The sequence below is a fragment of the Orycteropus afer genome, unplaced genomic scaffold (genome assembly GCF_000298275.1).
Source record: "Orycteropus afer afer isolate SDZICR_OR568_19922 unplaced genomic scaffold, OryAfe1.0 scaffold00150, whole genome shotgun sequence".
NCBI classification, from domain to species: Eukaryota; Metazoa; Chordata; class Mammalia; order Tubulidentata; family Orycteropodidae; genus Orycteropus; species Orycteropus afer.
In genome coordinates this window covers 1,589,742-1,603,346 of record NW_006921737.1, presented here as the reverse complement: position 1 = coordinate 1,603,346, position 13,605 = coordinate 1,589,742, and the positions used below count along the sequence as shown (strand labels likewise).

General features: G+C 46.4%; 1 protein-coding gene across 1 annotated transcript in view; it reads left to right on the top strand.

Moving 5' to 3' along the window:
• Positions 1 to 7,114: 7,114 nt before the first annotated feature.
• Positions 7,115 to 13,605, top strand: part of ISG20 (interferon stimulated exonuclease gene 20) — a 19,829-nt gene continuing 13,338 nt past the window's right edge. Inside the window, exon 1 of the mRNA XM_007946113.1 lies at positions 7,115 to 7,342. Coding sequence (XP_007944304.1) covers positions 7,115 to 7,342 — 228 coding nt within the window. The remainder of the gene's footprint in view (positions 7,343 to 13,605) is intronic.

Genomic DNA, 13,605 nt, shown 5'->3' with positions numbered 1-13,605 from the left:
TACTCCATTTGCAAAAAAGCCTGGGTGGCACAGTGGTTAAATGCTTGGCTGCTAAAACAATGGTTGGTGGTTCAAACCCACCAGCCACTCCACAGTAGAAAGATGGGGCAGTCTGCTTCCATAATGATTACAGTCTTGGAAACCCTATGGGGCAGTTTTACTCTGTCCTGTAGGGTTGCTATGAGTCAGAATCAACTTGACGGCAACGGGGTTTTTGGGACTCCATTAGCATGGTTTTATATGTCTTAAAGTGAACCACATATTGCTGATATCCACCTGTTTTTGTTTTTTTTGTAATTGTGATTTGGGTGAATGTTTACAGAGCAAATTCATTTTCCATTGAATAGTTCATACACATTTTGTTTCATGACATTGATTGCAATTCCCATAATGCAACAGCTCTCTTTCCACTTCCTGTGGTTACCTTTTCCTTGAGTCCTTTCCTATGCACTCTTGCCCTCTGAGCTATCTTCCTGTGCAAATGCTTCCCTTCTGATCTCCCATGGTTGACTGTTTTAAGGAGTATACCTGGTGTAAATGTTCACCTTATAGTCCTGTCCATTGTCTGGCCAGAAGCCATGGGAATGAGTTCAGTTCTAGGCTCAAAGGGTGACTAGGGGCCATAGTCTCAGGGGTTTCACACCAGTAAGCCTGGTTTAGAGTTCCACATTTTTCCCCCATTCTATCCAGGATCTCCTATTTTTGATCCCTTTCCGAGTGGTGGCATAGTGCCTGAGGCATTTGACTGCTAACCTGAAGGCTGGTGGTTCAGACCCACCAGCCATTCCTCAGAAGAAAGATTGGGCAATCTACTTCGTAATGCTACTGCCTCAGAAACCCAAGGAGGGGTCACTATGAGTTGGTTCCGACAGTGAGTTTGGTGTGGTTTTTTTCCTAGTGTTTGACAGTGGTAGCTGGAGACTATCTAGTTCTGGTCTCAGAGTCATGTAGGCTAAGGTTCTTATGGTCCACCATTCCCTGGGACTAATTGTTGCCATGTGTCTTTGATTTTCTTCATTCTTCGCTCCAGATGAGGAGAGACCAATTGTTACAGCTTAGATGGCTGTTTTTGTGTTGTATGTCATTTGAGCTTGACATACATCCGCCTTTATCATGGTACCAAGCCCGCAGGCCCAGTGACTTATTCCCTCAATGTCTTTGGCTGTGGCTAAGAAGTTACCATAATTTTGCCCCATAGCTCTTAACATATATGGACATACTTAATAGAACATACAAATACATATGTAGAAATATCATCTGCCAAAAGTACATGGTCATGGGTATATCTACTTGTTTTTGACATATGATTTCACATAGTTCAATCTAAAATACATAATTTAGAAATTATACACACATTTTAGGGGTACATACCCAAACAAGGTTAGAGATGGCTGAGCTGGAATCCAAAGGGCAGGTTTTATGAAGGGAGCAGTATTTCTGACTGCCACTATGAGTCATCCACTTGGCCTTTGCTAGATGCTGGAGATCAGAGAAGACCACATGGTGGCAACCTTCGTACTTGCTAAGGCCGTGAGATGTAGGTCACCATTGGTAGAAAGGAGATGTTTCTTGCTGTCACCTGATCCAAGATTGATGATCAGTGCCTGACTGATGAAGTCAGTTAAACCTGGGCAGTGTCACCACTAGGAAACTCCTGGAATTGTCCCCCAGGCTAGAGTCACTGTTCTTTAAGACCGTTACTCCTGAGGGCTTGTATCCAACATCTGAGCACACAACACATCTGGAAAACACCCATGAAGCCTAGGTGGGGCTCTGGGTGCTTAGTGAACAAAGGGTAGGGGGAAGGAGTAAATGAACAAGTTAAATAGACAGTATGTCAGATGGTGCTAATTGGTATAGAAAAATCAGGGAAGAGGACAAGAAGTACAGTTTTAAATACGGAAGGTCTCATTGTGAGACCTGACTGAGGGAACAGACTAGGTAGATACCTGGGGGGAAGCTTCCCATACTGAGAGAACAACAGCAAGTGCCCAGGCCCTTTGACAGGAGTGCCTGGCATGTCTGAGGAGCAGTGAAAAAAGCCAGTGCTGCTGGAATGAGGTGAGGGAGCATGGGAGAGAGGCTGGTGACATGCTATTGCCTGCCTTCCACCTGAAGGTTTACCTGACTTACCCTTCCAGCCACGTGGAATCGCCTACATCATCTGAAGGGAGCCAGGAGGACCTGTTAATGGTTTGGGAAGAGCCATCATAAGAGCAAAGGCCCTGGAATTATGGTTAAACCTAAAAGAGAGGCCTTATGGAATAGTGGTGCAAGATGAGACTGGAAAGGCAGGTGGGGTGGCTGAAAGAGGGCTTTCTTTCAGTTTCACAGGAAACTGCCTGTGAGTTGAGGTTTGATTCTTCTAGATGTAAAACCAGTGTAGGTTCTTGAGCAGAGAAGTGCTGTGACACAAAGTAGAGGAGATCAGATTTTGGAAAACAGTCTTGCAGGTCTTGGACAGTTTAGAGCAGGGCATGAAGATGGAGGCAGGATGGCCTTGGAGAGGACTTCTCTACTGCTCTGTGAGCCAGTGATAGGTGAGGCCCAGCATAGGGCAGGCAAGGAAAGGGAGAAATGACAAGACTTGGAGGCTGTGCAGGGAAGATGAGGGAGGAAGTTTGGAGCAGACTTCAAGGATGAGGCACAGGACCCTTAGGGAAACAAATTAAAGGGGTAGGGATGTTTCTGACACCTGAGGGGCAGGTGAGTGCAGGTGGAATCATGCAGTGGAAGTTGAGTGAGAGGTGAGGGAAGGGTGGGATGTTGATTTGGTTACTTAGTGCCACTCACTGTAACAGAAATACCACAATGGGATGGCTTTAACAAACAGTTTATTCTCTTACAATTTTGGAGGTTAGACGTCTGAGTTCCAGGTGCCAGGCTCTAGGGACTGGGTGAAAGCCCCTTGACCTTGGGCTTCAGCTCTGCCTTTTGCTCCTGGGGCACTGAAGCTAGAGGCATCTCTTACTCAGGCAGCTGCTAGCTGCTGAGGCTGACAAACTCAAGGTCAACAAGTGAAAAGGTACAGTCCTGATAACTACCAAACCACATGGAGGCCATTAATTCAAGTCCATTAAAAGTCCCAAGATCAGCAGGGCAACATGGCAAGCTGCTGAACAACAGCTTGGCTACATGCAGGGTTCAAGTGTGCCATCAGCTAGAGACCTTCCTCAAAGTTGTTTCTTATATACTGGAAGCAGACCACATCCCTAAAGCAGCTACTCAGCTGCTCCAATAGATTCCACCATGGAATTAATTACCAGTCTCACCATGGGGAATAGCTACATCCAGCTCACTCAACCAGGCCCAACCAAGTTGACACACAAACTGAACTACCATAGATGTGAATGTATGTGAACCAGCAGAAGACATTTTGGGTCCTATGGAGATTGTAGAAACAGAAATCATCATTGGATTAGTATTTATTGATCAATCCATTGACTGTGGTGAAAATATACACACCAAAACATTCGCAAGCACAACCACTAACACATTTACAATTCAAAGATATTGATTACATTTCTCATGTAAAGCCACCATAAAACCCACACCAAAGCTACACCAAACCCACTGCCATCGAGTCAATTCTGACTGGGCAACTTCCATAGGGTTTCCAAGGCTGTAAATTTTTAGGGAAGCAGATTGCCTCATCTTTCTTCCTTGGAGCAGCTGGTTGGGTGTGGAGCAGCTGGTGGGTGTGGAGCAGCTAGTGGGTGTGAACTACTGACCTTTTGGTTAGCAGCTAAATGAATGTCTTGCCACAGTGCTACCAGAGCTCCTTAAAGCCACTAAAGGAACCAATTGCCATTGAGTTGATTCTGACTCATAGCAACCTCTGTTGGATTTCCAAGGCTGTCAGTCTTTACAGAAGTAGATTGCCTCATCTTCTTTCCACAGAACAGCTATTGGGTTTGAACTGCCAGCTTCCTGATTAGCAGCCAAATGCCTTACCCAGTGATGCCACCAAAGCTCCTTAAAGCTACCATAGGGGCTTTTTTTTTTTTTTTTAATTGTGATTTGGGTGAAGATTTACAGAGCAAATTCACTCTCCATACAGCAGTTCACATATACTTTGTCTCATGTCATTGACCACAGTTTACCACAATGCAACAGCTCCCCTCCAACTTCCTCCCCATAGTACCATTTCCCAGTGTCCATCCCTCCATACTCTCCTGCCCCCTGAGCTGTCTCCCTGTGCATAAGCAGCCCTTCCTTCTCCCATGATTGTTCTCTCAAGGGCGTGTGTCTACTTGAGGTAAATGTTCAACTCATGTGCCTGTACTTTGTTTGGCTGGAAACGACAGGTGTGGGTTCAATTCCAGACCTGAAGGGTAGCTAAGGGCCATAGTCTCAGTGGTTCCACCAGGCTCTATTGGACCAGCAAACCTGGTCCCAACCATCCCTTTTTTTTTTTCCCTCCAAATGATTTTGAGTTTTGTTCCACATTGTTCTCCCTCTCTATCCAGGATCTCCTACATCCCTTCCAAGTGGATGACAGTGGTAGCCGGGCACCATCTAGTTCTTCTGGTCTCGTAGTTGTATAGGTTGCAGATCGGATGGTGTACCAGTCGTGGGGACTGATTGTTTCCATTAATTTTGGTTTTCTTCTTTCTTCTTTGCTCTTGACGAGGAGAGACCCATCGTTACATCTAGATGGCAGCTTGCTAGCTTTTAAGATCCCAGTCGCTACTCACGAAAGTAGGAGGTGGAACAATGTTTTGTATAGTATGTTATGCCAGTTGAGCTTGATGTCCCCTGTGACCATGGTCCCAGGCCCTCAGGATCAACTACTCGGTCACTCTGGGTAGCTGGCTGTGACCAGGCAGTGACCATAACCTAGCCATAGGGTTTTTTTTCTTTTTCTTTTTTAATGCTTATTTTTTAAAATGCACCTTCACATAAAATGTATAGGAACTTTATTTCATCTCTCCTTAAGTCAGGGTAGAAAAAGATTACGCATATGAATAGCAAAAAGTTCCCAAACTGGCTGAGTTAAAAAAAAAAAAAACCTTGTTCATTCTGGATGGACACCAAAAATAATCTCTTATACTTTTTTTTTTTTAATATTTATTTTTATTGTGATTTTGGTGAAAATTTACAGAGCAAATACACTTTCCATACAGCAGATCACATACACTCTGTCTCATGACATTGACCACAATTTAGCACAATGCAACATCTCCTCTCCCACTTCCTCCCGATAGGTACCGCTTCCCTGTGACCATCCCTCCATGCACTCCTACCCCCTGAGCTGTCTCCCTGTGCCTGAGCAGCCCTTCTTTCTCTCTTACTTGTTCTCTCCAAGGAGTGTATCTACCTCAGATAAATGCTCAACTAGTATGCCTGTCTACTGCCTGGCTGGAAGCTACAGGTGTGTGTTCAATTCCAGACCTGAAGAACAGCTGGGGGCCATAGTCTCAGTGGTTCCACCAGGCCCCATGGGGCCAGTAAACCTGTTCCCTTTTTTTTTTTTTTTTTTTTTTCAATCTCTTATACTTTGAACTTAAACCAATTGAACAACAGGAACAATGCCTTTTCATTTAGTCATATTTCAGGATTTGGCTTTGCCTTTGAGATTTGCTGAAGTCATATGCTCCACTTGTTGAATGTACCATGTTCCTTTCCAAGCCACCAATCTGTCTGACAGCTGAGGCCAATTACTGCTGGTTCCATGTGGATCTGAGAGGAGGAGGCAGGGATGGGGGCTCTTAACTTACTGTCATTGAAAGCTCACCACGTTATATATTCGGAATTGGTAAAGCTCAACACTCCTTCACTCAGACTTACAAGTCCCAGTGCTCCATCAGTACTTCTGGTTTGGCAGTGAGTGGTACTAGTCTGTACTGATGGCAGTGGGCAGGGAGTATCTAGACCAGCAGGCCTAGAGGGTCAGAGTCTGCCCAGACCCTGGCAGGGGTCTGAAGCACCATTTCCAGATATGAGTGAAGCATAACACTGGAAGAATCTGCTCTGGGCAACATTGATTCAGTCTGGCTGTATTGATAGGCATTTTCCTCATTGGAAGCTGATCCTATTTTTGCCCCAGTTTGTAACTCACTCAGGTATGCCATAAATATCAAGTGCTTGCTATGTGGCAGGTACTGTTTTAAGAGCTCAAAGTTCTAGAGTGGGAGAGTGTGGACCCTAGAGGACACAGTCAGCTTGGTGGCAGCTTCCTGAAACGATGTCAGCACAGCTGGAGGGAGAGCCCTTTGAGGATAGTCTGCTCATTTCTGAGATACTCCTGTACCGATGGAGGCCTTAAAGGTTCCTGAAATGTCACCCCTGGGCCCAAGCTGCTGCTAGCTTCCCCCTTCTGCCCTTTCCTGTTAGTAGCTTCAGTGTCCCAAGAGTCTGCTCTCCCTGCCCCCATAAAAGACACCACAGAGTGTCAGACTGGTAACTGTCCCGGAAGTTGTGGGAAATTCTTGGGCTCCAATCCTGGGGATGTTTATTCTATGGGTGGAGGGTGAGAAAAGAGAGAAAGATGTTGCAATCCACTCAATCCATGTCAGATACGTCAGTAAGGGGAAGAGAGGAGAGAGCTCTGAGTGATTTGGTAGAGGCAAGGGCAAAAGAGGAATATCCCAACACAGAGCCTGCCAGCATTGTCACCTCTGACTCAGGGCACCTACTACCCAAGGTGCCTGGCCTCCCACCCCAGAATTGACTTAATAACAAATCAGAAACTGAAACTTAGTCTCAGGATTCAAAGTTTAGAATTAGAGATGAGTCATTGTTGAGAGCAACTGCAGTAGCTGAGAAGTGGCACAAGAGAGGCAGGCGTGAGCTGAGGGCACAGGAAGCAAGCAGGTGAGACTGGATGACCGAGACAGCTGGTCCGGAGTGTTTCTCTGAGGTAGCTGCCAGGGGAGGTGAAGGGAGGACATCTCCCTGGTCCTGAGGCTGCTAGGCAGGGCCTGGAGGCTGAGGAAGCTGGGTGGGGTGGGGAGAGGCCGACTTCCCCTGTTGCCAGGTGGTGTTTGTGACAAAGAGCAGGACAGAGGGTGAAGGTGGGCTGGGTCATGGCTGAGGACACCTGGCAGCTGGCTCAGCCACACGAGGCCCTCCTGCACCCCTCTCTGAAGCACACCTGAGGGTCCGGTGGAGCATGGCACGTGGTTTCGAGGTGGTGGCCATGGACTGCGAGATGGTGGGGCTGGGGCCCAGCCGAGAGAGTGGCCTGGCTCGCTGCAGCCTCGTGGATGCCTATGGTGGTGTGGTCTATGACAAGTTTATCCGGCCTGAGGGTGAGATCACCGACTACAGAACCCTGGTCAGTGGGATCACGCCTCAGCACATGGAGAGGGCCACACCATTCACTGTGGCCAGGCTGGAGGTAAGTGAAGGGCCAACAGGGGGCTGTGGACACCTCCCACCTCCCCAGCTGCTGGGTGCCAGATCTGTGACTTGGGATCTCAGCCATGGAAATTCTCACTACCCTGTGTGGGGAACCACCACGATGTGGAGAAATCAGGATCCCTCTGCCATCAGGGAACCTCAGACTCAAAACTGGGACCAGCTTTTCAGTTATCTGATCTACCTTCCTGTTATAATGGAGGACCTGAGCCCCACCTGACATCACCCTGCACTGAGGGCTAGATTGCCATTCCTTCCCAGACACATGGCTGCCACTGGTAAGCTCTGTGGGCAAGTAAGTGGTGAGTCCTGGTTGAGGCCCCCTGGCATAGCTCCCTGGTGGTGGTGTCCCTGCCTTCAGGGTGGTCTCCTCACCAAGAGCCTCTAGCCCTCTTGGTTCCGGAGGATGACAAGTTAGAGCCCACTGGACCAAGGGAGTTCTTGCCCTCCAACCAGTGTTATGGCCCCTGGCAGGCCACCCACTTGGTTCAAGGCCAGTATGTGATCCCAAGATTTCCTACCCACTTGGCTTTTAGGAGCTCTAGTGGTGCTGTGGTTAAAGCATTGAGCTGCTAACCAAAAAGTCAGTGGTTTGAACCCACGAGCCACTCTGGGAGAAAGATGAAAAGATGAGGCAGTCTGCTTCCGTAAAGATTTACAGCTTTGGAAACCCTAACGGGGCAGTTTGACTCTGTCCTCTAGGAGTGCTGTGAGTCAGAATTGATTCTATGAAAGTGGGTTTGGTTTTCGTGTTTTTTGCCCTTGAACTTGTTGTGATACCTTCTTCAGGACGAGCTTTCTGTTTCTCTGAATAACTAAATGGAAATCAAAACTCAGCCACACTACAGATGTCATCAGGGTTAGTCTTAGTCATCTCTGGAAAGACTCCGAAGGGCAAGCTAGCACACGGGTTTCTAGGCTGCAAGACATCCAAGAACTCGGAATTGAGGTCTGCATGTTCATTCAACAGTGCCCCTTACTCAAGTGCCCCCCCACATGGCTTTAAGATTGCCCTTATAGAGCAGAGTGCCTATAATAATATTCAGTAGTTACTGTTTTCCTTATTACTATATAGATGAGGAAAGAGGCTTGCTTGACTGAATAACTTAAACAAGTTCAGATAGCTGGAATGTGAACAAGTTGGTCAAGATTCAAAGCTCTGACTTAAATCCTTAGGGCTGTGCTGTCCAATACAGTGGCTACTAGCCATGCGTGGCTAGTAAGCACTAGAAATGTGGCCCTTCTGAACTGAGATATGCCTGAAGTGTGAAATACCTACTGGATTTCAAAGACTTGGTATCAAAACCAAAACCAAACCAAACCCATTGCCACCGAGTCAATTCCAACTCATAGCAACCCTTTTATGGACAGAATAGAACTGCCACCTAGGGTTTCCAAGGCTGTAAATCTTTACAGAAGCAAACTGCTTGATCTTTCTCCAACAGAGCAGCTGGTGGGTTTGAACCGCGAACCTTTTGGTTTGCAGCTGAATGTTCTAACCACTATGTCATGAGAACTCCTTTTTGGTATAAAAAGGACCTATAAAATACCTCAATAATTATTTACATCTTGATTACACATTAAAATTATAATATTATATATATATTGGGTTAAAGAAAATGTATTATTAAAATTAATATTACCTATTTTACTTTTCAAAATATGGCTACTAGGCAATTTGGAGAGCTCTGGTGGCAATTTTTTGGAAGTAGATCACCAGGCCTTTCTTCTGCAGTGCCTCTGGGCAGGCTAGAACCATCAGCCTTTCAGTTAGTAGTCAAGCGCTTAACTGTTTGCACCACCAAGGGACTCTTTTCCTCATCTGTAGAAGGGAAGGAATAATGTTTGCTCCCTGGGTTGCAGGGTAGATTTGGTGTTAAGGGATATGGCCTTGAGCACAGTGCCTGGCTTGCAGCTGATAAGTACTAAATGGGCCTATGGAGAGAAAAGGGCCATAATTTAGATTCTATGTTCTGTGCACCCTCTGACTTCTCTTGAGAACTATGGTCATAGACTCTGACCTGTATTTTCTGCCTGCTGTACCAGATGCTTGCTGCCAGTCTCTCCTGCTCTGCCATCAGAGAAACTTCCCCAAGGCTGGCTCGAGTCACAGTGCCCCTTACTCAAGTGCCCCCCTATGGCTCCTATTGCTAAGATCATCTTAGCCCAGCATTCATGGCCTTCCAGACCCTGAGCTGTCTACTCTTCCTGCCTTCTCTCCCAGCTCAGCTTTTCCCCACCCTTGTGCTTCAGCCACATCCACACCATCTCCAGTGCCCCAATCTGCCCCTGGTGATGCTACCATTCTGGCAGGATCAGGCCAGAGGTGTCTTTTATGAGGCTCTTCCCCATACCCACAACCATCCTTGCCTCTCCCCCATTGGACCCCCCAGTGGGATTTCTCTCCCACCTTGGTGTATCGCCTGTGTACTTCATTGCTTGCTTATTCGCCACCACCATCTGCCTGGTTCCACAGCTCCTGGCACTTACCTTTTCTCCCCCAGATGGTATCTAAAACCCATGACAGTCAAATCAATTCCAACTCCTAGTGACACTATAGGACATAATAGAACTGCACAGAGGGTTAACAAGGCTCTCATCTTTATGGAAGCAGACTGCCACATCTTTCTCCCACAGAGCAGCTGGTGGGTTCAAACCACTGAGGGCCCCTTTAGATGGTATCTAGTGCTTGCATTCAGAAAGTGTCCTCAAATGTTTCTGGGATTGGAGCTGAACTGATTTTCATGAAATAGAAGAGAGTTCTGGCAGCTGTAGAACAAAATCTCCTCTGCCCTCCTGAAAACTGTCCTGGCCTTTGCTGTCAATCCATTCCTGGTCTACATGTTGCAATGTACTTGCAGTCCTGAAGGGTGGATGTCAGGGGGAAAGCTCACTGTCCTTACACTTGGCTAGACATGAGTCCAACTCCAGCTCTGACACCAGATTGCTCTGTGTCCTTAGGCCTATTGCTAAACCTCTCTGTGCTCCCCTCAGTAAGTGTCTTTGTGAAACAGGGGTGATAAAATAGTGCAGGTGTATCCAGCACTGTGGAGTCCCTGAGTGGTGCAAATAGTTAATGTGCTTTGCTGCTAACTGAAAGGTTGAGGGTCAAGTCTACCCAGAGGTCCCTTGGAAGAAAGGATGATCAACTTCCAAAAAATCAGCCGTTGAAAACTCTATGTAGCACAGTTCTTTTCTGACAAACACGGGGTTGCCGTAACTTGGAGTCAACTCAACAGTAACTGGTTTCTTTTATCATGAGCCCCAGGCTCTATTCGAAATACTTTCTATCCACTACCCCCTTTTCTCCTCACCACAAGCCTGAGAGGTAGCTAACTGGCTTCAGCTGTGGCATTCAGATCCAGTGCTAAATGTCTGGTACATGGCAGGAACAGAATCCAGCACCTCATCTGAGTGAAAATGTGGTACCAGTTTCAGAAATGAGGACACTGAGTGCCGAGTTATCCCAGAACCTCCCCACCCCCAAGCCAAGGTAGCTTGATGCCTACTCATCATCCACAGTGTTTTAATCTCAAAGACAGATCTAAGGCTCATGGCTGCAAGATGTGCTGGGGCTTCCAGTGGGCAGAAGCCTAACAGCCCTTTACCAACCCCCACAAGGCAGTGTGAACCCATCTCAGTGAGTCTAAGGCTCATCAGGCCTTGGTCTCTGGCAGGCATGTTACAAAGGCCCCTCACCTTCCAGGGCCACAGTGACTTTAGTGAGTGGACAGTTTCTCTTCCTCCTGGTGGGTGCAGTGAGTGGGCCCAACTAGTATCAGCAACAGGTCAGCCAATGGCAGCCAGGCAGTCCTGGAGTGGGGGTAGGGGGAGGTCATAGAGCCCCACTGAAGCCCACCCAGGAACACTGGTGTTGTGGGACCCTGAGGCTGTGAATGACTTCCCCCAAACCACCTCCTTTATTTTCAATTTTTTGAAATGTTACTACATTCATTTTATAATGTAAAGTAATAGTCTAGTTATCTTCTGACATTCTAGAGTCTGCTTATCATCTAGAACAGTGGTTCCCAATGGGGTTTGCTTTTACTCTCTTGCTAAGGGATAATTGACAATGTCTGGAGACACTCTTTGTCATAAGGGAGGGGTAGTATGTGCTACTCACTGTGGACAGAGGCCAGGGATGCTGCTAAACATCCTACAATGCACAGGCCACTACCCACAACAAAGAGTTATCCAGCCCCAAATGTTAATAGTGCAACTCTGGTCTATAAAGCTCCACAATCAAATACTGTCAGCACAGGAGGGACCAACCAGTGAGAAAGCTGAGGTCCAGAGAGGGACAGTAACTTGCCTAAGGACACACAGCAAACTGAGGTACAATCAGTGCTCCTACTTGGCAAATTAATGTGCTTTTGATGTCATCTCAGCATGGTGGTTGGTCATATACCCTGTAATTGGGACTAGGAAGGATAATTTCATTTTCAGTTTGCAAATAAACTGAACCCTATGTAGTATGGTGGTTTAGGAATGAGACATAGAAGGCGACAGGGATAGCTTATGAACAGAGTGATCTCAACCATAACCAGCAATGCAGCCCTGGCATGGGCCAGAGTGCTCTGTTGGGGCCCCACTGCCTGGCAGGTCTCTCTGTGGCTTAGCCAGATGGAGGTAGACAACTTCATCCTCTGTGTTTCCTCCAGGGTGGGCAGCAGGGTAAGATGGATCTTGGCTGAAAGCAAAGAACACCAGAAAGATGTTTACCTGTATTTTACTGACTATGCAAAGGCATTCAGCTGTATGGATCATAACAAATTATGGATAACATTGAGAAGAATAGAAATTCCAGAACACTTAATTATACTTATGAGGAACCTGTACATAGACAAAGAGGCAGACTTTTTGAACAGAACATACTATTTGGTTTTATTTCAGGAAAGGTGTGCATCAGGGTTGTATACTTTCACCATACGTACTCAATCTGTTTCCTGAGCAAATAATCAGAGAAGCTGGACTCTATGAAGAAGATTCAAGGAAGACTCATTAACAACGTGCAATATGCAGAGGATACAACCTTGTTTCCTGAAAGTGAAGAGGATTCAAAGCACTTACTGATGAAGATCAAAGTCTACAGCTTTCAGAATGGATTACACTTCAACAGAAAGGAAACAAAAATCCTTACAAGTGGACCAATAAGCAACATCATGACAAACAGAGAAAAGATTGAAATCGTCAAGGATTTCATTTTACTTGGATCCACAATCGATGCCCATGGAAGCAGCAGTCAAGATGTCAAACAATGTATTGCATTAGGTGAATCTGCTACGAAAGAGCTCTTTAAAGTACTAAAAAGCAAAGATGCCACTTTGAGGACTAAGTTGTGCCTGATCCAAGCCATGGTAATTTCAGTCACCTCTGGTGGCATAGGGCCTAAGGCATTTGACTGCTAACCAGAAGGCTGGCAGTTCAAACTCACCAGCCACTCATCAGAAGGAGGACTGGGCAATCTTCTTCTGTAGAGATACTGCCTCGGAAACCCAATGAGGAGTCACTATGAGTTGCAGTTAACTTGATGGCAGTGAGTTGTTTTTTTTTTTTTTTTTTTTTTTAAATATGCATGTGAAACCTGGACAATGAAAAAGGAAGACTGAAGAGGAATTGATGCATTTGAATTATGGTGTTGGTGAAGAATATTGAATACACCATGGACTTCCAGAAGAATGAACAAATCTGTCTTGGAGGAAGTACAGCCAGAATGCCGCTTAGAAGTGAGGATGGCAAGACTTTGTCTCACTTACTTTGGACATGTTATCAGGAGGGACCATTCCCTGGAGAAGGACATCATGGTTGGTAAAGTAGAGGGTCAGTGAAATAGAGGAAGACCATCAATGAAGGATTGACACAGTGGCTGCAACAAGGAGTTCAAACATGACAACAATTTTGTGGATAGTGCAGGGCTGGCAATTTTCCTTCTGTTGTACATAGGATTCCTATGAGTTGGAGCCAACTCGATAGCATCTAATGACAATGAGCAGCCTCATGGAAAGCAGGCCCAAGGTGGGGACAGGGGCACTGGGAGAACCTGAAAGGAAAAGGAGAAGCGAAGGGGATGGGGCCACTCCACAAGGTGGTAGTAAGGACATGGCCTTCTCGGGGGTGACATTTTTCAGGGCTCCATCATAGTTCCTTCTTCGTTGGACTTCCTGGATGGATACATTCTCATCTTTCATCATTTCAGGGAAGTTCTTTTCCAGCAAATCTTGGACAATTTTCTCAGTGGTTTTG